General features: G+C 42.8%; 1 protein-coding gene across 3 annotated transcripts in view; it reads left to right on the plus strand.

The window, feature by feature from the left end:
- NUP88 (nucleoporin 88) overlaps positions 1-26,697 on the plus strand; it is a 50,376-nt gene that overhangs the window by 8,660 nt on the left and 15,019 nt on the right. For all 3 annotated transcript variants that reach the window (XM_075852865.1, XM_075852864.1, XM_075852866.1), the window contains 12 exons: positions 2,548-2,673; positions 6,179-6,265; positions 6,581-6,751; positions 7,478-7,664; positions 9,436-9,586; positions 10,350-10,448; positions 10,545-10,635; positions 19,995-20,099; positions 20,193-20,348; positions 21,083-21,208; positions 21,306-21,371; positions 21,847-21,927. In XM_075852865.1, the coding sequence (XP_075708980.1) occupies positions 2,548-2,673; positions 6,179-6,265; positions 6,581-6,751; positions 7,478-7,664; positions 9,436-9,586; positions 10,350-10,448; positions 10,545-10,635; positions 19,995-20,099; positions 20,193-20,348; positions 21,083-21,208; positions 21,306-21,371; positions 21,847-21,927 (1,446 nt within the window). The remainder of the gene's footprint in view (positions 1-2,547; positions 2,674-6,178; positions 6,266-6,580; positions 6,752-7,477; positions 7,665-9,435; positions 9,587-10,349; positions 10,449-10,544; positions 10,636-19,994; positions 20,100-20,192; positions 20,349-21,082; positions 21,209-21,305; positions 21,372-21,846; positions 21,928-26,697) is intronic.

Raw genomic sequence — 26,697 nt, forward strand, 5'->3', positions numbered from 1 at the left:
GACAATGAATATACATTACCTCCAGCCAGGACGTGATGTGTATTCATTCTCCTGACCACTTCTGTAGCGTCTCTGTGATTTACAGCACAGCAGGCGTAGTGTTGCGAGATTACGCTGTAAACTGTCATCCACAGCGAGGATTCCGTCGTTTTTACGGAATCAATAGTGTAGTCAACTAGTATTGATTCCGTTAAAACGACGGAACCCTCGCACAATGGAGACAAGCGGAAGCCATTGGCACCGGATCTGTCACCATTGAAATCAATGGTGATGGACATGGAAACCGTTGGTTTCCATGTGTGTCAGGGACCCGTTCCAACGTAACGGGACCCTAGCCCAGATGTGAACGAAGCCTTAGGCTGGGTTCACACGAGCATGTTACGTCCGTAAATGACGGAACGTATTTCGGCCGCAAGTCCCGGACCGAACACACTGCAGGGAGCTGGGCTTCTGGCATCATAGTTATGCATGATGCTAGGAGTCCCTGCCTCACTGCAGGACAACTGTCCCGTACTGTAATCATGTTTTCAGTACGGGACAGTAGTTCCACGGATAGGCAGGGACTCCTAGCGTCGTACATAACTATGATGCTAGGAGCCCGGCTCCCTGCAGTGTGTTCGGTCCGGGACTTGCAGCCGAAATACGTTCCGTCCTTTACGGACCGAACAGGCTCGTGTGAACCCAGCCTTAGTAATACATGCTGACTGTAAGGTCTGCGAGACCAGAATGCTGTGGTCTTCACTAGCTCTCATGCATCAGCACTGCTTCATTCCTGTACTAATTTCTTCTCCCTTGTGCTAACACACTGCAAGGGAGGGGGAATCACACACTCCTCAGCATCAGTCTGGCTGCTAAACAGCCTGTGTGATCTCTCCCCTTCCCCTACACTGTAGACTTCCGTGTGTGCTTTCCTCCCTATCTTCACTCTGATATTGACCGCCTGTGTGATCTACACTCCCTTGGATGCATTTCCGATCTGCCCTGTACAACAAGCTGTCCTGGGAGAGCAGAAAAAGCTGACCCCGCCAGGAGCAATGTACTGTCGGATCTGTGGCAGCATCAGCAGGATAGCCAGCTGTGTACATCAGTTCCAAAGACCACGTAGCAAAATGGTAGAATATTTTTAAGGAAGTCTGTTTAGAAAGCTGCATAATATTACATTAGGAAGCAAATAAACAATAAAAGGTGTCCATAGTCTTTAACCCCTTACTGACACATGACGAAAATACAAGTCATAGAGGTGGGGGGTGATGTTCGGAGCAGGCTCAAGCGTTGAGCCCGCTCTATACACTGCTGCAATCTCGCTGTTCCTGGCAGTTTAACTAGTTAAATGCCACGGCCAATAGGGACTGCTGCATTTAAACCGTTAGGAGGCGGGCGCCAATGTATTGCAGTGTATTGTGTCAGCGATCTAACGATAGCTGGTTCAAGTCCCCTAGGAGGACTAATGAAATGTGGAAAAAAAAAATAATTAAAATACAGTTAAACATTTCTTTTCAGATGTGTAAAAAAAAGATACAAAAATAATTTTTCCCCAAGCACAATGTAAAAAAAATTGGTATCGCCATGTCTCTAACAGTCCAAACTATTACAATATAGCATTATTTCATTTGCACCATCAACGGAGTAAAATTTTTTATTAAAACATCCGAATCGTTTTGTTTTTTGGTCATCTTAGCACTAAAAAATAAAATAAAAAGTGATCTAAACAAATCGTATCTATCAAAAAAATGGTACCAATAAAAACTACAGATGGTCCCACAAAAAAATAAGCCCTCACACCGCTCAATCGATGGAAAAATAAGTTATGGCTCTCAGAATGTGGTGAAACCGAACAATATTTTTTTTTATTTTTTTAACAATTAGTTTTTTTCTATGTAAAAGTAGTAAAATCTAAAATAAAATTGGTATCACCGTAATCATTAAGACGCAGAATAAAGTTAAGCTGACTTTGTTACCGCACGGTGAAAGCCGTAAAAACAAAACACAAAAAACTATGGAGGAATTTAGGTTTTTTTTTTCCCATTCCACCCCCACAAAGATTTTTATTTTTTCAGTTTCCCAGTACATTATATGGTACTTTAAATGATGCCAATAGAAACTACAGCTCCTCCCACAAACAATAATCCTTCACACCTCTCCATTGACGGAAAAATAAAAACCTTATGGCTCTTTGAAAACGCGGAGTGAAACTAAAACATAAAAATGAATAATGGCTGGGTCGTTAAGAGGTTAAATATCATTTCCCTAACATAATTGTGACTGTCTTCAAATGAACTATTGCTGTACAGGACCCTTGAGCTGTTTATACTTGGCATGCGTCAGTATGTTATGGTCACTGTATTCCTACTTGTTGTGGGAGCAGGATTTTTTTTATGTATTGGGTTTATTATGTTAAGGTGTTTGCAAAATGGAGATTCATTTTAACTCTTATTTTAATACATTGAAATATAACTGGATACAATGTTAAATCTAGGAATAAATTGTCCTGTTTTTATTATAGTACAAGTGTATGTCAAATATGACATTGTTTTCTTTCTCGTTTAGAACAATCCCTATTGCTGAGAGAATTTTCACGAGCTCCACTTCTCTGGTTCTGAAGCAGGCAGCATGGTATCCTAGTGAGACTCAAGAACCTCGTCTTATTTTACTGACCTCCGATAATACTCTAAGGTAAAACAAAGTATATTACTTGCTTTTGTTGTGCCTGTTTGGCATCTTAGACTTATTGTGAATTTTAATACATTCATGATTCATACCCTTTTCATAAGTTATAGGTAGATTTAATAAAACCAATAAAAAAACCTATGCCTGGGTTTATACATTTCAATGCAATATTACATACAGTTTTTGGACAAATAAGTGTCAATTTGTATTTTTTTATTTTTTTTAAACGTAAATGGGTTTTCCCCACGAGGGACATTTATGACATATCCACAGGATATAGCAGACAAAAAATGGCGACAGCACCCTGCAACACTAATGCCACCTAAACCACTAAATATAAATAAATATGCACTAAAGCTAAATCTACTTACAAATAGGGAGGTTCTTAGTGCACATTTTGATCAAAAAGTGTTAGCCCACCTGCCACGACAAGGCGACCTCTGTAAGGTGGGAACCTACGCTGCACATACACCCAGAACTGGGACTAAGCCTACATATATACCTGGGGATGGTAGGATCCAGCATTGAACTGATTAAAATCACCCAGGGCAGAATGGGAGGAGTGCAAGAACAACAAGTGGAGGCAGTCACTAACCCCACATATATGGATACCATAAACACAACAAAAAGTTGAACAGCACATTCCAACTAAATGATACAAAATGTATGCAGGTGCAAGAACACCTGTGACTGCAGAAATACAGCAGACAAAAAATGGCGACAGCACCCTGCAACACTAATGCCACCTAAACCACTAAATATAAATAAATATGCACTAAAGCTAAATCTACTTACAAATAGGGAGGTTCTTAGTGCACATTTTGATCAAAAAGTGTTAGCCCACCTGCCACGACAAGGCGACCTCTGTAAGGTGGGAACCTACGCTGCACATACACCCAGAACTGGGACTAAGCCTACATATATACCTGGGGATGGTAGGATCCAGCATTGAACTGATTAAAATCACCCAGGGCAGAATGGGAGGAGTGCAAGAACAACAAGTGGAGGCAGTCACTAACCCCACATATATGGATACCATAAACACAACAAAAAGTTGAACAGCACATTCCAACTAAATGATACAAAATGTATGCAGGTGCAAGAACACCTGTGACTGCAGAAATACAGCAGACAAAAAATGGCGACAGCACCCTGCAACACTAATGCCACCTAAACCACTAAATATAAATAAATATGCACTAAAGCTAAATCTACTTACAAATAGGGAGGTTCTTAGTGCACATTTTGATGAAAAAGTGTTAGCCCACCTGCCACGACAAGGCGACCTCTGTAAGGTGGGAACCTACGCTGCACATACACCCAGAACTGGGACTAAGCCTACATATATACCTGGGGATGTGTCATAAATGTCAGATGATATAAAAAGTCTACACACCCCTGTTAAAATGCCAGGTTTTTGTCATGTTACAAATCAATACGAAGGTGAATAATTTCAGAACTTTTTCCACCTTTAAATGTCACCTATAATCCGTACAATTGTATTGAAAAACAAACTGTAATCTTTTAGGGTGGATAAATAAAAATAAAGGACAAAAATGTGATTGCATACTTATGTACACCCTTAAACTAATACTTCGAATGCTGTCATAAAGTCAAAGGGTAATTCAACAGTCTTTTTGGGTAGAAGTCTATCAGCATAGCACATCTTGACTTGGCAATTGTTGCCCACTCTTCCTTGTGAAAGCGCTCTAAATCTGCCAGATTGTGAGGGCATCTCCCATGTACAGCCCTCTTCAGGTCACCCCACAGATTTCCAATGGGATTCAGTTCTGGGCCATTCCAAAACTTTGATCTTCTGGTGAAGCCATTCTTTTGTTGATTTGGAGGCTCTGCTTTGGGTCGTTGTCGTGCTGAAAGATGCAATTCATCTTCAGCTTTTTAGCAGAGGCCTGCAGGTTTTGTGCTAATATTGCCTGATATTTGGAACTGTTAATTCCCTTCACCTTGACTAAAGCCCCAGTTCTAGCTGCAGAAAAACAGCCCCAAATCATAATTCTGCCTCCACCATGCTTCATTGTGAGTATGGTGTTCTTTTGGTGATGTGCAGTGTTGGCTTTGCGTCCAAACTTACCTTTTGGAATTATGGCCAAAAAGTTCAACCTTGGTCTCATCAGACCATAACACGTTTTCCCACATGCTTTTGGCAGACTTTGTCGGTCTTTGCAAAACTTAGCCGGGCTTGGATGTTTTTCTGTGTTAGAAAAGGCTTCCGTCTTGCCACCCTACCCCCACATCCCAGACATATGAAGAAAACGGGAGATTGTTGCCACATGCACTGCACAACCAGTACCTGCCAGAAAGTCCTCCAGCTCCTTTAATGTTGCTGTAGGCCTCTTGGTAACCTCCCGAACCAATTTTCGTCTTGTCTTTTCATCAAGTTTGAGGGATGTCCAGTTCTTCGTAATGTCACAGTTGTGCCAAATGTAATCCACTTCTTGATGACAGTCTTCACTGTGTTCCATGGTATATCTAATGCCTTGGATGTTCTTTGGTACCCTTCTTCTGACTGATGCCTTTCTACAATCAGATCCCTTTGATGTGTTTTAAGCTCTTTGCGGACCATGGCTTTTGCTGTCACATGCAACAAAGAAAGGCAGGAAAATCCTAATAGAACAGCTGAACTTTATACGGAGTTACTCAGAACCACTTTAAATAATGGCAGCTGTATACTGACTACTATTTAACATGAGTTTAAATGTGATTGGCTAATTTTGAACACAACCACATCCCCAATTATAAGAGGGTGTTCACACTTATGCAACCACATTCTTGTAGTTTTTGTTTTATTTTTCCCTTCGAAATGATCTGTTTGTTTTTCAGTGGAATTGTACAGATTATGGGTCACATTAAAGGTGGAAAAAAAAGTTCTGAAATGAAACCTCTTGTACTGATTTTTTTGACATGACAAAAACCTGGCATTTTAACAGGGGTGTGTAGACTTTTTCTGTCGTGTGTGTATATAGATATATGTATATCTGTACATCTCTCATCCAGAATATAGTAGGGCTCAAATTCCGCATGTCCTTAAAAATGGACATTGATAAATTACTCTGCCAATTTAAAGGGGATTACATTACTCGCTGAACTACGCTGTTTTCGTAACTCCCGTAGTAGTGAATGGCAGTTACGGAAACAGCGTAGCTCAGCGAGTTACACGGTTTCCGTAAGTACCAACCATGTAATCAGTGAGTGGCTGGGAGACATTGTGAGCACAAAAAGCTAGAAAGGAGTTTAGGGGGTCCGTTCTAGAGATGGATGTGGGTCCCACCTCCTGGGATCTGCATCGATCTGACATATATTGTGGATATGTCATAAATGTCACGGGAAAACCCCTTTAAATGTGGACATGTAAAATACACCACCAAGTAAACGTGTATGACTAATTCCTTGAGTAGGTACTATCTCATGTGTTGACCTTCAGAAATAAACATTTAATGAGCGATGAAACTAATTCGACCTTATTAAAATAACAGATTAATATATTTTTCAGAATATACAAACTTCATGATCATTTATCTCCAGAAAAAGTTATCCCACTTTCCAATGCAGATGAGGAGACCTCACTTCCTCAGAACAGGTATTTATCATTTGTACAATATTAAAAAGGTTCTCCCACGAAGGACACTTATTACTTATGGAGCGGTGGTCACACATGCGCCCTGCTGCCTAATTTCAATGTTTATGGGGCCGACGGAAACAGCCGAATGCAGTAACTGTTTCCGTCGACCCTAAAGACATTAAATGGAACAGCACCGTGCGTGACAACTCCATTTAAACTTCCAAATCCCCCCCCTCCACTGTGGTCCAGCTGTAAGGATATTTCTTTACGTTTGTTTATTTAAGAAGCAGAGATATTTTTGTCTAACAGATATGCTCCACTTTTTGATTACAGTCGCTCTTACAAAGCCTCTCTTGGTGAGATCGCTGTTGCATGTGATTTTGGCCCATTATCTGCTGTATCAAGGGGACATGGGCTGCACAGTAAAGAAAACTCTGCATATCCCCTCTACATACTTTATGAGAATGGAGAGACCTTTCTTATATTCATTGATTTGCAGAGCAGGTGAGATTGAATCCCCCCCCCCCCCCCCCCCCCAAGGTCCTGGCTCAATATGCCCAAAATGTTCTCTTTAAAGGGAATGTGTCGCTAGAAAAATATATATATATATATATATATATATTTTTTTTTTAGTTAAACTGTCCGTCAATAAGTGATTACACATTGTTCTAATTTTTTAATTTTTTTTTCCACAAGTCAGGAAATATTATAAATTAAATTCTAATTTATAACATTGCCATGTGCTGGTCACTAGAGGGAGCAATTCCCAAATTTGCAGCATTGCAATGTGGTAAAGCAACCTCATTGCTTTATGCTGCAAATTTGGTGTAGAGACACACGCTCTAGTGTCCTCACACAATGCCCCCTCCTTTATCCTGGCTAAGACCTTCCTTTTGGACTGTGTGGGAGCGGCGCATGCGCCGTTCCCACACAGACGGCGTACGCTATAGTGAATGGAATGGCTCACGTTCGCATTCTCTATGGGGATGTATGTGCCGTATTCCATCTCTGTATGTGTCGTTAATCGACACATACAGAGATGAAAAAAAAAAATGGCAGCCCCCATAGAGAAGTAAAAGAGAGAAAAAAGTAAAAACACAAATAAAATGTATTTTAATAACCTACTAAAAGCAAAAACATATAAAACATTTTTTTTTCGCGACACCTGTCCTTTAAGTATAGAAAGTTGTCCACTTGATTGCTTCTGACAGCCTGTATTTGTATTTGTAGTAGCAGTAATGTTGGCAGGCTGCTAGGCCCGCTACCTATGCACCCTGCTGCAGAAGATAACTACGGATATGATGCTTGCTCAGTGCTTTGCTTGCCCTGTGTCCCAAACATTCTTGTAATTGCTACTGAATCTGGACTCTTATATCACTGTGTGGTGCTGGAAGGAGAAGATGATGATGAACAGACTGTAAGTAATATATCTGTACTGTGGGTCTGTGTTTTTGTTTGCTAAATATATATTTTTTTTGTTCAAGATATAATTGATTTTAATGCATAGTTCCAATCAACAGAGAAACTGAAAATGATGTTTTGCCAGTGTTAGTTAACTTGGCTCCCTAAGATAAATCCTGTAACCGCCCCTGGTTCTTGACTGAACCTTTAGCACAGTCGACTTCGCTATTGATTCCGTCAAAACAACCAAACCCTGTCACAACCGTGACAAACAGAATCCTTTAGCAACGTTTCCGTCACCGTTGAGATCAATGGTGAGGGAAACGGAAGCTAAGGTTTCAGTTTGCCTTTCTGTTGAGGGGTTAACCCGACGGAAACCTCCAGAACCTCACCATGGAGGGGCAACGGTGATGTGAACACAGCCTAAACTGCATAAATTTAAGATTCCAAAAAGAATGGTAAAATTATGTGGGTTTCTTCCATTACCCCCAAAAGAAGTTAATAAAAAATAAATATGTACCCCAAAATAATGCCATTAAGAACTAAAACTTGTGCTGCAAAAAACAAGCCCTCACACGGCTAGGTTTATGGAAAAAAAGAAAGTGATGGCGTTTGAAATGCGACAAGAAAAAAACCTTTCAATAATTGTTCCGTCATTAAGGCCCAAAATAGGCTGGTAACTAGTAGGTATGCTTATACACTTTCTTTTTTTTCGTGTGCTTGTTTTTTATTTTCTATCTAAATGTCAAATTCTGTGCTTGTTAATTTTGAAAATTTATCTTTTTAACAGTTTACGATGTATTCACATCAGCATTGGTTTTCTGTTTATGGGTCCATTGCAGCTTTCCGTCGGAGGAACCCATAAACGGAAAGCCCAACTGAAACTGAAGATTCCGTTTGCATTACTTATTGATTTTAAATGGTGATGCTTCAGTTTGCCTTGATTTTTAGTTTTTCTGTTCCGTAAGGTTTTGTTTCTTTGTGGAAACAATAGTGCATTGATTTCAACGGTAATGCAAACGGAAGCTTTAGTGTGGTGCTAAATTCTGTCCATTTAGGGGATCTCACGAACTTGCTGAATTTGAGTTCTATTGGAGCTCTATAAATCACTCTTCAGTTAACTCCCAATAGTGGTGACGGCAGGCAGTCCGAATTTTATTAAATGGACACTACCTTTTCAATAAACTTGTGCTAATATTATAGTTCTAAGTTCTCAGCTATACTGCTGCATAATCTCCATGTTGCTGCAGCTTCTATGTATGTGATAAAGGAGAGGAGGATACTCCTCTTCTATGTGTGGAGTGTATAGAAGACAGGATAGTAGATAGACTTCACCCGCTTTCTCAGAGAAAACTGAAAATTCGAGAAAGCCTGCCGAGGGGAAAACTACTAAATAATGCATGAATGTGAGTCATGTAATGGCCAGAAATAGTGTAATTCCTTCTGTACACACAGGATAGCTTCGTTTGAAATGTCATCTGAAAAGTTAGGTATGCTTTAACCGACCCTTTGGCTGTATAAAGAATAGCAAATGCTCCCAACACCTATAAAGATTAATGATGAATGTCGTAATTTATGGGCTCATGACTTTGTACTAATACACAACCTCCCACCCTAAAAAAAAAGAGACTAATTTTACAAGGTTGCTGCACTCCTCTAATCTCTAGTAAAATTACATTATGTGGCCAGTTAATGAAGAATGTATTTTTTGTTTGAAATATTAAGAGATTTATGGGGCAAGGTACAGGTGGTTTTATTCTCACAGTTTGTATGTTTCACTTCTGTAGTCGGACAAGTCTTGGAACTCCAGCTCTAACTTGATCCCGTCCCTCTATGTGTTTGAGTGTGTGGAGCTTGAACTAGCTCTGAAACTGACAACAGAAGAAGAGGAAGAATGCATTGAGACTGACTTCTCATGTCTTATTAAGTTACATAGGGGTAATTTTCTTTTATTAATCTATACAGTTTGATGCTTTCCATGGTCTTGGCAATAAAAGGCCACAGGTCGGTATAAAATTATACTTGTTAACCTCCTAGTGACCACCAATATGCTTTTTCACAGTAGTCACGAACGGGCCTTAGGTTGGGCCACCGCCTTAGTCTTGCATGGGTGTCCTGTGCAGACTGGAGCGAGTGCTAAGCTCTCTCATGGCCATTGGGCACCTGCTCTAACTGGAGCAATCCGTTTCCTTTGATCGTGACCGTTTAGCCCCTCAGATACCACGATCAATAGCGACCGAGGCATCTAAGTGGTTTACAGGGGGATGGGGGTCCCTCTGTCGCCCATAGGTGGCCCACAAGTTGCGATCGCGGGTTGCTATTGCAGTCGGGGGCCTAACAGAGTCCCGCAGATCTGTCCTAGCGATATGCCTATTAGGCCATGCCAGAGGCATGGCCTAATAGATTCCTGTCCGTTTTACATTGACCAGCAATAATGCCTTGGTACACGAAGTATACCAAAGAATTTTATAAGCGTCGCATAGTGACGTCCCCTATTGGTACTAAAAGAAAAACAAAACCATTAAAGTGACATTATTAATAAAGGCGCAGAGTAAAAAAACATTTTTTCCCATTAAAAAGTAAAAAATAAAAATGTGAGCAGAATTTTGAAATACATGTATATTCGACATCTGTATGCTTTCCTATTCTATAAAAAATGGACAACCCCTTTAATAATAATAATTTTTAATTTTAACACTAGACCCAGTGTGTCCATCAAGGTATCATTGCACTCATGTGGCTGGAATTCACAGTGTAGGCCTGGCCTGGTTCAGCAGACTTGAGAAATTTCTCAGTGCAGGTACTGTATGTTCTTTTTATGATTGCAATTCATTGCTAAAATAGATTAAAGTGGAGTCTGCAGATGGTGTTACAATTTTTCTTAATGTATTTGCAGGTGAAGAGGATAAAGACAGTCTGCAAGAATTGGCTACAGAACAGAAGTGCCTTGTTGAGCATATTCTTTGTACTAAGCCTCTGCCTTGCAGGTAATTGTATTAACACGCTTTCTGGTGCTCAAGTATGTTTTAAGTATGCAATTTTTATTATAGGAGTTATATAGGAATCCTATAGTATATAAGAGTGCAGTAAAAAATAAAAATTTCAGCTCTTGGTCAGAGATATCTCTTAAGTTCCCTAAGTTTTATTTATCTGAATGGTGCCGTTATCTCCTGGTATCCCCTACTAGGCCGCAGTTGAAACCTGTGCTAACAATAGAGAAGTGTTGTCCTAAGCCGATTGGGAGTCAGAATAGGAAATATACCCATACAATTTCCGTAATTTTACAATGATGACTACTCCCCTGCAGGATACTAATAGGTTAAGATTATTCAATCATCCTTATCGCCCTGTGTTAATCCTTTCCATTTCATCCCCCATGACGGCACACTAGGAGGATGATCCTTTGACCTCTGTAGGGACAGGAACTAAGAGAGGTTAAAAGCGCCTCACCCTCAGCCTCCCACCAGTGTATTTCCTGTCCCTAGAGGAGTCAGAATGAAGAGAGGGGGGGGGGGGGTTGAACACAGGACAGAGGCCATCGCTCTTCCTGGCTGTTAGAGCAGCGTGTCAGAAGCTGACACCTGCAGTGTATGGAGCGGGCTCAGTGCGTGAGCCCACTCCATATATCATCACCTCCCCGCTCCATGATGGTCAGGCAGATCACGGGTCAGGAAGGGGTTAAGGAGCGGTCAGGGGGCCCGGCGTTGCCGGGTCCCTTGACTGCCGAATAGAAGACGCAGGGACTTTTTAGCAGGATTTATTCTTGCTAAAAACTGCGTCTTAAAGTCTGAAAAATACGGTATGTTCATCATACATTAATAAACTAATCAAGGATGAACAGCCTTCCCTCATGGATGAATTACGTTTCATGATTAGAGCGGAAGTACAATCCTCCCTATCCTCTTTACCGCCTCAATACGCGGCCACTCCACCGTATAAGAAGGCGAAGTTAGTGAACGAACCCCCATCTGATTTAGACCCTGAAGGGGCCTCTTGTTCCTTTAAAGATCCAGAGGATATAGACTAATTGGGGTCACTAGATCCTGAAGGACATAAGGACGACGAGAAGAAATACGTGTTTTTCCTATTAACGAAAATGTATTCGTTAATTAACGAGGAATGGAAGGACCCAGAGAAAAGACTGGGAGTATCCCGTGAATTTAGGAACTGCCTCCTTTTTGATAAAGTGGCTACAGGCATCTGGGACGAGATCCCTAAAGTAGATGTTCAGATGGCAAATGTGGCGAAACAAACATCCTTGCCATTTGAAGATTCAGCCCAGTTAACAGACTCCATGGATCGGAAGTCTGTCTCCTAAAAAAGGCCACTTCAGTAGCTAGAACCATATTTGTTTGGTTAGGTGAGCTAGAGAACCACCTCAAGGTAAATATGCCCAGGGACCAAATAGCGGAGTCAATTCCTCTCCTAAAAGCAGCTACAGGGTTTCTAGCAGATGCCTTGGCGAAATGCATCAGGTTCGCAGGCAATGAAGGGGCCCTCACAATGCCGCAAGAAGATCTGTGGTTAAGATATTGCCAAAGGGGGGGGGGGGGGGGGGAGAGACACCCATTCAAAAAATAGGCATAGTAACATTCCTTTTAGTGGGGATTATGTTTTCGGCCCAGACCTAGACAAGATCCTAGAGAAGGTGGCAGATAGGAAAAAGGGATTTCCAGAGCATAAACCAACTAAAAGTTTCCCTTTCGTTCCCAAAGACCCCAAAGTGAGAACTATAGAGGGAAAGGAAAGACAGGTTGCTGGAGTTATCCAAAAGGTGGGTGGGGTAGAGGCTTCTCACTCAACCCAAATAGACAAGAAAACACCAGGACGTCAAGGTCGGAGGAATGTTAAAATTATACAGTCTAGGGAACAACATCACCCAGAACAAATGGGTCCTAGGCATAAGAAATCGAATAGAGTTTTCAACCATTCCTCCAAAGAGATGTATTCTGACAAAACAACCCTCACAATTTCTGAGAGATCAGATGTTAGGCAACATCCGAAACCTACACCAGAGAGGAGTGATGTCTCCGGTACCACAAGTTCAGTGTGGGGAAGGTCACTACTCCTCTCTATTTCTTATAAAAAGCCAGACCGTTCATACAGGCTAATAATAAACCTGAAACCTCTCAACAACTTGATAATTTACAGGAGGTTCAAGATGGAATCAGTAGCATCCACCACTCCCTTAATAAAGAAAGGGTCTTACATGTGCACCCTAGAGCTAAAGGACACTTACTACCATGTCCCCATTCATCCATCCTCGCAGTTTACAGTAAAGGACTCGACAGGTCAAGTGGTCCATTACCAATTTACAGCTCTCCCCTTCGGAATTTCATCTGCCCCAAGGGTATTCACAAAAATTATTATAGAAGTGATAGCTTCATTTCGCAGGCAGGGAGTTCTTATAGCCCCCCATATGGGGGACTGCCTAATTACATCAGAGACCCAGGAGATTCTTTCAACTCAGGTAAAGCTAGTGACAAGCCAACAGCAGAACTGGGTTGGATCATAAACTATCGAAAATCAAACTTGATTCCAGACACTGACATTTCTAGGGGTCATACTGGACTCTACCCTACATACGTCCTTGTTACCAGGAGAAAAAATATATATACTAGGTCAGATGACAGCCTGCAGTGGCCTGGAGCCAAAACCATTCCCATCCACTCCAGAAGCGGATACTTTCCTCATGGGACAAAAAGCAGTTATCCCTAGATCGGAAGATAAAGATACCTCAGAAGATAAAATCTTCCCTATATTGGTGGACAGAGCACTCAAGTCTCAGGATGGGTGTAGTTTGGCATCCGTCTCCAGCAATCCTAGTTCTGACCGATGCAAGCAAAAAAGGTTTGGGGAGCCAAACTCCCAGACAAGTATATTCAGGAGACTTGGCCACTGACTGGAGTTGCTCAATCCTCAAATTACTGAGAACTGAGAGCAGTCTGGGAAACTGAATTCAAGTTCCTTCACCTTTCAAAACGACCATGTCAAGATACTATAAGACAACATGACGGCAGTATCTTTTCCGAGACACCAGGGGGGTACCATATCTCCCATCCTGCTCTCACTATCTCAAAGAATATTCTTTTGGGCAGAGGAAAACCTGCTTTCTCTATCAGCTGTCCACCTAAAGGGGTTGGAGAATACGGATGTGGATTTTCTCAGCAGAAAAAACTTAGATCTGAGCGAGTGGTCCCTAAAACAGGAAGTCTTTCTTCAGATTACACAGCTATGGGGATTTCCTCAAGTGGACCTGTTTGCGAACAGATTGAATTCCAAAACAGAGCTCAGCCTTGGGACATGGATCTAGCATACGCCTTTCCACCACTCCTGCTGATATCAAGGGTTCTTCAAAAGCTTTACAAGGAAGATCTGAAACTCATTTTGATTGTTCCATTCTGGCCAAAAAAGGCCTAGTTTCCAATTCTGAGGGAATTGGCACTGGAGGATCCTATAGAGCTTCCTTTAAAATGAGATCTGCTAGTACAAGGGCCATTACGACACCAAAATCTCCAGAACCTTCGTTTATCAGCCTGGATCCTGAAGGGGCACTGCTCAAAGAAAGGGGTTTATCCCAGAAGGTAATAACCCTAAAAGCTAGTCGTAAACGGGTTACTTCTGCAATTTACCTAAAGATTTGGAAAAAATGTACCTCCTGGTGTGGAGACCAACCCCTGGACCAGAATCGTCCGATCATCCAACAAATTTTGGACTTCTTACAGCAGGGTCTAGGTCTTAGACCAAGCACCCTCGGAGTACAGGTCTCAGCCCTTAGTACGTTTCTTGACACCCAACTGTCAGAACACAGGTGGGTGAAAAGATTCATGCCTGCAGCCTCAAGACCAAGGCAGACCATTAGACAGTCATCCCTGCAATGGGAGCTCCGCGTTGTCCTCGGGGTCCTAATCGGACCCCTTTTGGGCCAATTGAAAACCTAGACATCAAACATTTGTTCCTTAAAGGGAACCTGTCACCAGCATTTCACCTATTAAACCAGCAATACCTGGTGGTAGTGGGTGAAAAATCATTTCTATATAACCTATAATTGTCTTAGTCGTCTCTGTAGCTTTAGTATTCAGGTTTAGTGTTACTGCACTGTATGCTAATGAGCATAAAATAGTCAAATCTTTGTTTGAAAAGAGTCATATCTTCATACCTCAAGTCTTTCAGAGTTTACCACGCCTCCTTTTGATTGACAGCTCCTCGCCTTCCCCCAGCACACACAATTCTGCACTTGTGCATTGATGCCCTCTTCTGGTGTGTTGCACGCAAAGGGACACAGGATTATTACGATAAAAGCGCAAAATGTTTGCAGACCGTTATTTACAGTCGGAGGAGTAGCTTAGGAGAGGGGATAATGGCAATGAACTTTTGATAGCAGCGGCCAGTGAGGGATAAGTAAAGTTCAATAGGTGAAATGCTGGTGACTGGTTCCCTTTAAAGTTGCCTTTCTATTAGCGATAACCACAGAAAAGAGACTGGGGGAAATACAGGTTCTATCCGCAGACAAACCATACCTTAGGATAACGGGCGATAGAATAGTACTAAAACTGGATCTTTCCTTCCAAAGGTCGTATCGGATTTTCATAGATATCAGGAGATTGTCCTTCCTTCCTTTTTTTGTCAAAACCCCAGCACTCAAAAGGAAGAAGAATTTCATTTTCTTGATGTTAGAAGGGCAGTCTTACAATATTTACAGGTTACTGCATATTGGCGGAAAGATTCCAACCTCCTGGTCCAATTTTGGGGGAGAAATAAAGGACAAAAGACCTCAAAAGCTACCATTGCTAGATGGATAAAGACAACAATTTAAAATTTGTTATTCTCGAGGGAAAATCAATTTCTTTAAACATCAAGGCAGCTACTTGGGCTAGCTCCCTTACCTTTGCAAAATATTATAGGCTAGACCTTCCATTCAGTAGAGATTTAGCCTTTGGTCGCAAAGTACTCCAGGCGGTAGTCCCACCCTAAACCATCTTTTTTTGGTATTCTCCTAGTGTGCCGTCTTGGGGGACGAAATGAAAAGTAAGAATTGGTGATACCGGTAATTCCGTTTCCTGGAGTCCCCCACGACGGCATACATTTACCTACCCTACATTCTAAGTGGTATGTGAAATTAACATAGTTAGGATTAGTTAGTTTCTTCCCGTGTAGTGATATGGTACACACTGGTGGGAGGCTGAGGGTGGGGCCCTTTTTAACCTCTGTTCCTACAGAGGTCAAGGGATCATCCTCCTAGTGTGTTGTCATGGGGGACTCAAGGAAACTGAATTACCGGTAAGACTAAAGCTTGCTTTTTCCGTCCGTCTCACTGACACATTGTTGCTAAAGGTCCTTTTACACGGGCCAATATGGTCTGTGAAAACAAGCGCCAATCAACAAGACAGCTTGTTGATCGGTGCTCGTTTACTGCTTTCACATGGAGCAATGATTGGTTATGTATGGGGACGAGCAATCGTTACTTTGACCGTTCGTCCCCATACATTTTCATCATGTCGGCAGCACGTCTCTTGAATTACACAGGAAGATGTGCTGCCGATGACTGTTATGCAGCAAGAAATAATCAGCCCATGAATGAGCGTTTGGTTGTTTACACAGGGCAATGATCGTGAACAAGCGTACATATTGCGCAATCATTGGCCCGTGTAAAAGGGCCTAAACAGCCAGTTTAATTTTCAATGCCTAGCAGGGGCTTAGTAATGTGCACCTCCCACTGATCATTCATGTAAGAAGATGTAATCAACAGCCAACTGACTCAATTGTCATAGATATCTTCTACATTGCTGCATCAAGTGGCTGCTATGTATAAACAGCAAATAACAGGAAGCACAATGACTATACGTGTTTCTTATGTTTACATTACATAAACACCCTGTGCTAGGCTTATTTTTTTTTTCATTTTTGACCGGAGCGATCCTTTAACTCTTTGCTACCAGGGGTTTTTGGACATTTTGCACCTCTGGTAGCCAGGACAATTTTCCCACTTTTGACATGAAAGCTAAATGACAAAATAAAGAATCATACAAAACCCCATTCCTATATATTTTCAATGTGAATCTCATAGGAATGTGAAGTAACAGACTTCCAGTCCAGACCAGACGCTGTATAAATCGGCCAGTCAGTGTGACCGCATCGCGGCCGGGATATTTCTGAAACCGTGCCGGGTACGAGGATGGCCTGCCTGTCCTTTTACCAGGCGTACTGTACAAACTGTGGCAATAATTTTAAAAAAATTGCTGTAGTCTCTCTCTAAATGAGTACTACATATAGACACAGGAGGGCGGGATTTTCAAGAACGGTTTTACACCAGTTTTCTGGCATTAAAAAGTCAAATGTTAGCGCATGCTATGGTTGCACAATAATTTGCGACTCTTTGCTGTCTTTCGCTCGTTACATTGGAAAACATAGACCATGGGTATAAACTGTTGTAGCTAGGAATGACACGAAGAATTAAAGGCCCTTGGTGTTAAAGAAAAATAGGAAAGGGACCTCGGTCCTATTGAAGATGGGCAGTGGCAGGATATCGTAGCATATACCCCTAGATTCTTAGTGAGGCACATAGATTCTCACCTATACCTCTTACATAGGGTGTATATAACACCCCAGTTTTTATTTATCGAGATTCCCCCATATGTAAAAGATGTCAAGCTCAAAATGCAGACCTCATACACATGATGTGGTCATGTCCGCATCTTGAAATCTTCTGGCAAGAGGTGGTGAATATTATTAATGGCGTGAATTCTGCTAATCTTACACTGACACCCTATGTGTGTATACTTGGTTATGTAGATGATGTAACGGGATCTGAGACATTTTAAAACTGCTGTAGCTCGTCTGCTATATATGTCGAGGAAGCTGATTTGCTCAGAGGTGGTTGCAGGAACTACCTCCTACGTGTTGCGTTTATTGCCAAAGTGATTGCCTTTTATCCATGGAAAAACCTATTTACCTGAAAAGATATGAGGAGATGTGGGCTCTCTGGCTAGATAATTCGGACCTAGCTTCCATTGATTTGCTAATTGAGAAATCCTGCATAGATGTATTCTGGTGCAAAGTTCATGTACTAGTATGAAACTGATGATCGCAAGGACATAGATCAACAGCGTTATCACGAATACCATCTGTTAGTTTTTTGCTGAAATGCCTTTTTGCTGTTTCTAAGGATTGGGACGAACTCCCTCCCAGGTGTACCCGGTTGGGATGGGGGGGGGGGGGGGGTTGCTTTTTTGTACTTTTGGTACATGTATGTACAAAAAAAAAGTTTCTTTCTAATAAATTTACTTGATTTAAAAATGAGAATTAATGGGTTATGTGTTCCTATAGGATATACCCGCCTACAGACACTGAGCTTGGTGTCCATAGGAGGCAGTCGCTCCTGCTGGTCCAGCCGGGTTTTTCTTTTTTCTAAAATGAAAAAAATAAATTCTTTAGGTGGGAAACAGGCGACCCTGTCCCCCACTTTCCCCTTCAGGCGCTATGTGCTGAATTCACTGCACCGTTGTCCACTTGCCTGAGAAGACAGAGCAAGTTTCTCTGTTGCCCAACAGTGCAAGGTTCAACCCTCCAACTACTTCCCACCTGCTTTCCCTATCACCGAAGTGTGACTCACTGAGAGGGGTGCCCCTGTTGGTTACTGGATTAATGGGAGCATCCTCATGAGCATAGATAAGCTTATTCTACAGACTTGGAGGGTGGGCGGGGGTTCCTCTGTGGGCTCGCAAGCATGTAAATCCCAGCTTTGTTAATCTGCTAGCATTGGCCGACGTCGGCTATGGCGTATTGAAGGCATGGCTTATTCCCGTAGATGGGCAGACAAACAGTGGGGCACAGTACCTCCTGCTGAGTCTTGCTACTGTGGTTTCTGGCACAGCGTCACACTCCTGGAATCGGATAGGATCAACCCCATAGCCCTTTTTTCTCCTACAGGTCCACAACATTGGCCTCTAAATCAGAGATCTCTGCAGTAGGGACAATTAACCTAACAGACCTAGGTAACTGAGCAGTCATGGCCCCCTTTTTTGAGTAATTGTCCTGCTGTACGGTAACTGAGTGGATTTACTGGTTACTATCACCCCACTTTGCAGTAAGAGGGTGTCACAACACACTACCTTAAGAAATGTCTGACTCGAGGTGAGTGTCTTTCTCACGCGATAGGCCCCAAAAGTGGGCCAGGTCTGCATGAGAGCCATCGGCCTCTCCTAGCTAAACGTTTTCACTCCCAGAGAGCATTTGCCAGTAGGAGAGCTTTCCAAATTGAAGCTAGATGAGGAACAGCCTTTAAGTCTCCTATCTTGTGTACAGTCTCATTATTATGGTTCGCGACATCGTACAGGTGACTAGTACAGTGCCTTCACCTGAAACCGTTTCGTTCTGCCGACCTAAGCAGCTGCAAAAGGTTTTTCATGCTCACTCTGTTTGAGGAGGTTTTCTCTAAGGAGTAAAAAAAAAAAAAGCACTGCAACAAGAAGTTGTTATTTTTCAATTTATTTTTTCTTATTTTTTTTTTCATACCAGTCTGTTGGATGTTCTGTATCCCTCTCCGGTAGACGTAAATTCAAAATTATCTAAATTGCCACTGGTGGACCTCCCCGGTCTCGTGCCTGGCCAAGACTTTCACTGAATGGGCTCGGCAACTCAGTCATGGTATTTCCTCGGGTGCTTCTCAGGAACAATCGATGGATTTCGCATACCAACTGTCTGTTTGAAGCCCCTCTTGATGCTCTATACCTGGTGGCACGTGCTTCAGCTTCCATAGTCCGTGTGCAGAATAGCTTGGCTGAAGTGCTGCTCCGCAGACACCTCGTTCAAAAGATCTTTAAAAACTGCTTTTAGTTAGACACTCCTCTTTTCGGGACCTGTCTTGAAGCCAGCTTTCACCTACCCTAGGTCAAACATTCCAGTTCTTTGTCCTTCAGACAGCCGTCCCAATAGTACTCTAATAACTCAAACGAAATAATTTCAAACTTCGTACTTCCTGGCGTAAAGTGCCCTTAGGCTACCAAGCCTTGGGGGAGGACATCTGCAGCTCTGCCTGAAGAGGTGCCCCCATTTGATTCGGATGGGGACAGGCTTCTGCTCTTCGAGGACATCTGTCTCTCCCACATCTCGGACGCCTGGGTTCAGGTAGTGGTATCTTCGGGTCAGTTTGGTACATACTGGACCTCAAATGAGGTCAAATTACACCTTCCATGATTTATAGGGGTACATAATCTGTTCATGTCCTATTAGGGGATATTAGTCCGAGTGGGGTCCCCCACTTTAGTCAATACTGTATAGATATTCCTGCAAAGTAGCAGACAAATATATTTATCTGTATGTTTTTTTTTTTTTTTACTTTTCCAAGGCTCCCTGCACCGATTCAAGGATTTTGGATAATTTCAGACCTTTCACTTGGGACAACGATGATATGCCTTACTAGCGGTTATCAATGCTTCACAAGACAATTACTGTATGTATACATTATATTTTTAACTAGTACTTGATGCAATTTTAAAAATAATGAATTGCCTGTTGTGACTTTGTTTTTTTTTCTTGTGTTCAGAACGACTATCCGGCCACCATCTCCACCTCTTCTCTGCTCCCAGGTTGACAGCCATATCACAGAGTCTGTCCCACATGTCTTGGAAGATGTGAAAGGCCCATTTGAAAGTCATATTAGAAACCTACTTATGCGGAACTCTGCAAATCCTTTGCTGCTGTGAGCAAATGTTTATTGGGGTCTCTCTAAAGCTATAGTTAACAGGACTACCTGCAGATCTTTTTGTGAACAGGTGTCCTGTGGCATAAATTCTGTTTACTGATCATTTGTGTGCATTTATTATCTAACAAACATATCCGTACTTTTAAAGAGAACCTTTCCCCTCCCCATACATGTGCAGGGCTGCACAAACCCTGGGGCACTTTACTTTTTTTTTTTCTACCTCCCACCGTTATTTAGATATATGGCGCCCGGTATTTAAATAACCCCCTGAACAGTCAATGGGGCGTGTACTGTCAAGGGGACGTGTTACTATGGCTGTGACGCTGTCTAATCGGACATATACAGTGCCACAGTATGAGAGCGTGTCGATTTGCAGTCTTTTCATCCAAACAGGCAAGGGGGCGTGTCAGTGCTATGGACAGAGCTGTGGAGAGGAGAGCGCACACGCACGCTCATCTCTTCAGAGAGATCAGTCTTGTATTGTCTGCCGAACTGGCAAGGGGGCGTGTCCTCTCCACAGCTCTGTCCGTAGGTGAGGTGAAGGGTTCTTTTTAATATATATATATATATATATATATATATATATATATATATATATATTAATTTAAAAAAAACTACATTTTGTTGCCATGTATCATTGCCATAAACCTATCGCTATGTTTAAAGTATCTGCAGATAATTACAAACCCTGTTTTTAATTTTTATTTTTTTTAAATTTAACACACTACTAGTTCAGCTAGTAAAGACCCTTCCACTCCACCCGAGGAATGTCTTCAGCTGTTAAGTCGAGCAACACAGGTTTTCCGTGAAGAGTATGTCCTTAAACAGGATATGGCAAGGGAGGAGATTCAAAGAAGGTAATGTGTGTTATATGTGGTATCCTGATTTTTTTTGAGATGTGAGAATTTTATTGCAGTTGCAGATTTTTTCTCTTACCAGTCTTTATTCCCATAGGGTAAAGTTGCTAATTGCTCAAAAAGAAAAGCAGATAAAAGATCTGCGGTACTGTAAAGAAGAAAGGTGAGCAAAAGCCTTCAGAAATTGATTTCTACTGGAAAATGCTAGCAATAAGACTGCTTCCTTTTTGGAACTTCCAGAGGAAAAGCACTGTAACTCCTCCCTGCTAATACTAAAACATTCCTCTGGGAAAGGGATACTTTGTCATCTATCCTATCTGGAAGAAGCTCTCTTGCTCGCTTTCTTACTCACGCACACGCTTTTCTTTCTTACCCCGCTCTTGTTCTCCCTGAAACACAATGGTCATCCTTTGGTCATTACTATTTTACATGCAGATGTATGTATACGGTGAGTTTATATGTTTTTCCTTATATTTTATAAAATAGAAAGCTTGGGTCAAGCAAGTGTTCTGTAAATCCATTCTGGTTGCCATCTTGCTGAGCTTGTTTATGCTGTGAATGAATAATGGCAACTATGATAAAACCGAGATGAATTCATTGTCAGAAGAGGGTTATCTTAATTAACGATCTTTTAATAGAAAAAGCCTTAAAGAAATGGCTGAACGTCTTGCTGAGAAATACGAGGAGGCTAAAGAGAAACAAGATGATCTCATGAACAGGTTAGCTACTCCCATGAACTAACAAACTATATAGTCCTATCTTATATTAAAAACAAAGTGTACAATCACCTTTTTTAGGATTCACTGAATACATATCGTCAATACATTGCCGGTAACAAACGAGTACTAGAATCTGATTGGTTGTTATGGACAACTGCGCAACTTTTCATTGACGTCCGTTCTGACATCTCCCTTCAACATGTGCACTTTAAATGCCTGTGTAAAGAGCTTTTGAAACTATCATCTAATTGGCAGCTATTTTTTTCTTCATGAAGGAATTAATTCTGGACTTAACTGGGATGATTTTCAACTGATGTATATAAAATGTAATGTTTCTCGTTAGTGTCACCATGGGTATTGGCCCTTGCCACTAGGATTCTGATACTAGGTTGTAAAAGTATAGGCGCCACCTAGGCAGGCCTTAATTGGCATCATTAATTTAACCCCCAGTAACTGGTTGCAGCTAGACCCTGCGGTTTCCCCACCCACCTAGTTCATGTAAGAATGCCTATCTTATTGGCTCGTGCTGGCTGTTGGAGGGTGGTCCCTGGCGTTTTACAGTGGCTTGTCAGCATGGGCATTTCCGTTTCCTCCCAAGCCTCTTGTACTACCATTCTGTACACAGCATTAGGGGTCCGGTAAGCTAGCTCTGTGGGTTTTTGTTTTTATTTTCCTCCAGGGGGCCATTTTTTTTTCCTTGTGATCCGCAGGTGGACTTCCCCTGCAACAGACATTTGTCTAGACCTCATGCAAAAGTTGGCGACCGCACATGAAATGACCACAGCAAATGGTTGAAGTTCCTTTACTCCAACATAGCCAAACATTTCGGCTTGGAATAAGCCTTTTTCAAGCACCTGTCTAGTTCCTCTTTCCTTTTCTCAGTTGTCTTCCTGGGAGGGCTCCAAACATCCAGCCCCTGTGGCAGTTGTGAATCTATTCTTGTAGTCCCTGCAATAAAAAAAATTCTTCTTCAGTCAGACTGGCTTGCTATTCTCCCAGTGTCTGCAACCCAGTACCATTTAGGATTACGCACCCTCCCAGTATGTGCACCTGGGCAAAGTCCTTCTGCCAAGCTATAGGGGACCTTTCCAGACTCTACCATTCCATGGGTTCTGTACCTGGGGCACGTGTCATCCCAAATAGCAGCCCAGATTAGCGCTCCAGTAAAATCACTTAAAGGGAATGTGTTGCCAGAAAAACATGATTTTTTTTTTTTTGTTTTTTTTTAATTAAACATTTAGTGTGTAGGTGATTAAACATTGTTCAAATTTTTTATTTTTTTTCACGAGTCAGGAAATATTATAAATTAGATTCTAATTTATAATATTTCCCATTGCTGGTCACTAGATGGAGCTATTCCCAAAATTGCAGCATTGCAAAATTGGGTAAAAAGCCCTCGCTCTAGTGAGCTCTCAGCATCCCCCCCTCCTTTATCCTGGCTAGTGCCGGGATAAACGAGGGGTTTGAACGGTCTAACCTCCTACACTGTGTGTCGCCATTTTTTGAGCTAACAAACAGTGTAGTAGGTTTACATACAGTAGTAAACGTACACGAACATACATTGAAATCTCTTACCTGCTCCTGCCGCCGCGGCTCCCTCCGGCCCGTCCGCTCCGTCTGCTGCCGCTGGTCCAAGTGCACAAGTCCGGAAGCCGCGACCGGAAGTAGTAATCTTACTGTCCGGCCGCGACTTCCGGTCCACAGGAAAATGGCGCCGGACGGCGCCAATTTCAAATTGGACTGTGTGGGAGCGGCGCATGCGCAGTTCCCACACAGACGGCGTACACAGAAGTGGATGGGACGGGAGCCGTTCGCAGTCCCTATGGGACTGTGGCTGCCGTATTCCAGGTCTGTATGTGTCGTTAATCGACACATACAGAAATGGAACAAAAAATGGCAGCCCCCATAGGGAAGAAAAAGTGTAAAAATAAGAAAAAGTTAAACACAAACACACAAATATAAACGTTTTTAATAAAACACTAACATCTTTAACGTATGAAAAAAAAATTTGTGATGACACTGTTCCTTTAAGAGGCAACGTAGGAGGACCAGAAGGGCCTGGGACAGATCCTGCTCTTCCTTGGATTTTTCACCAGCGCTGGGGAAGAGGCCTGTTCCACTGCCAGTGTGACCTGCTAATTCAATGGTGATCCGACACTCAGTTTGGCTTAAATCCTGGGCTACTTCAAAAGAGGCACTCCCTGGCCTTTTGCTGGGTGTAGATTTTTTTTTTTTTTTTGCAAGCGTTTTGGATGAAATGATCTCTGAAGGCCACTGGTGGCGAGAGTTCCCGCTTGCATCAAAAGTATCTTCGGCATCAACAGCCTTCCCAATGTTCTCAGATTTTGTTCCTTTCATAACTTTTCTCTTCTTGGACTAGAGAAAAGGCCTAGCCGCCCCACGGATTCCTGACATCCATCCTTCAAACCCAAGCCCCACTGGCATGGCTGTCCTAGATGCCAGAAGCCCTCCCGTTTCAAAACATCTTCCGCCTGGAGGTGTCTCTCCACTTGAGCCTACTCTTCGAGTGGGGGGGGGGCAATGTCTTTTCTATTAGGCAATATGGCTTGCCCACGTGGACGTCACCTGGGTTCAAGAGGTGGTGTAGACAGGGTACAATATAGAATTCCTGACCCACCCCCACCCCCCAGGTTGTTTCTTTATGTTGATCCTGAGTTGCGCACAAGATTGGGCTTCTGCTTCTCCCCAAGCTATTCGCTCTCGTCTCTTTCAGGAAGTGATTGTTCCCATTCCACAGTCAAAACTTCCACAAGAAGGATGCGCTTTGTACATGCTTGAAGGTTTCAGATGGAGTCTCTGCTGTCAGAAGTCTCTAAGCTTAAACAGGGCAATTACCTTCCTCAATTGACGCGATGCCTACCGCCACATACCTTTTGCAAGGGCCCATCAGCGTTTCCTTCGCTTCGCTGTTGGTGTCAACATTTATAGTTTGTCGCTCTCCCCATCGGGCTCGCCACTGCTTCCAGTGTTTGAACCAGATCCATGGCGACTCTCATTGTGCTACTCCGTGACAGGGAAGTCACTGTTATCCCTTACCTTGGTAAAGTCCCCTTCAAAAAGGACAACCGTTCCAATCTCCAGATTACCCTGGACACCGATGTTCAGATAGATCTTCAAACAAGAAGTGGTCCCTGGTGCCATCCCAGCGTTGAATTATTTTCAATATCCGGACAGCCAGGGTACTCCTCTCTCCTACCATACACTCATGCAGGTGTTGCCGTTTGAACTTGTCCCCTATGGCCAATTTCACACGAGGCTCTCCAGAGGACAATCCTGGTGTACTGGGACAAAATTCAGGATTCTCTAGATAAGTCGATCCTCCTGCCTGTACGGGTTTAAGATTTGCATTGGTTGGAAACTTCTTCAGCCATCTTTAAGGGCTGGTCCTTCTTCCCCCTCTAATGGCTTGTTATCTCAACGAATACCAGCCTCTCTTGAAGTGGGGAGTTTGACCTTCACTTGGTACAGGGCACATGGTTGGAAGAATAGACACTGCTACAGATCAAACTTCTGGAAATCAGGGCCTTCTGCCTTGCAGTCTCCCATTGAGTTCCACTTCTGCAAAGTCTATCCAGTCAGGGTGCACACAAACAACTCCACGGCGGTCGTCTCTTAGCTGGCTGGCAATGTGGGAGTCCTCGCAGATCTTCAACTGGACAGAGAATCATTTTCCAAGTTTGACTGCTGGCCTGCAGATTTTTTCAGTTAGAAAAAGCTGTATCCCCGGGAATGGTTATTCCATCTGGAGATTTTGCTCCAGGTCTTCTGGAAATGGGGCACTCCAGATGTAGACTTCTTCTAATCTGGACTCAACTACCAGGTTCCAGCCTATGTGGCCAGGGCTTGGAAGCCCAGGACTCTTGCCTTCTCCCTGGTCTCTCCTTGGGAGAGGTTCTATTTTGTATATCCTTCTCTTCCCTCTGCTGTGGCCACAGTTTTTAAGCGGGACAAGGCTGATGGCATTCCTGGCGTTCTTGTGGCTCCCTGGGATCCTGTCCTTCCTTCAATCGGGTCTAGATCACTCCCTTGGCCTAGTTTGTTTTAAGGGCCAGGTTCTGCTCGCTGTATCTTTTATAAGTGAACGTTTGCTTACTGTTCCCAAGTGAAGACATTCTTGCAGGGTGTGGCCCATTCTGTCCTGCCTTATTGGCATCCTGCTGAGCCCTGGGGGCTCTTCAGGCCTCACCAGAATGGCTCAAAAGGAATGTTTTGCCTCGGCGTCTTTCCTGCAATGTCGTTTTTCCTGTGGCCATTATATCCATCAGGCAAATTGTGGATCTGGCTGCACTGTCCTGTCCTTGAAATCTATAGAGATAAGATGGTGTTCCGCCCTGTCCCCTCTCCTGATGGTGGTCTCTGATGTTAAAAACAATGGGGACCTAGTCCTTACCTCCTCTTGCCCCTCCCCATCTAAGGGATTGCGTCCTTTACTGTCTTGCTGTTGAGAGCAGTGTTGCATCTACCTTGCTGCGACTGAGTTGCTCTGACCTCTCTTTTTGTGATAACCGAAGGGCCGCACGAGTGCTTGGCTGCATCCAAGGCTACCATTGCTTGCTGGATTTGGTTGGTGATTCTGGAAACGGTACAAGGGTTAGGTTTGTCCCTTTTGAGTTAACGCCCAATCTATGAGGGCTGTCCAGTGCATCCTGGGTGGTCCGGCACCAAGTCCCTTAGGTTTGTAAGTCTGCTACCTGGGCATTGGTGCATCCCTTCACTAAGTTTTACCAGATTTATGCCTCGGCTTCCTCT

This window comes from Rhinoderma darwinii, chromosome 2, assembly GCF_050947455.1.
Source record: "Rhinoderma darwinii isolate aRhiDar2 chromosome 2, aRhiDar2.hap1, whole genome shotgun sequence".
Classification (NCBI taxonomy): Eukaryota; Metazoa; Chordata; class Amphibia; order Anura; family Rhinodermatidae; genus Rhinoderma; species Rhinoderma darwinii.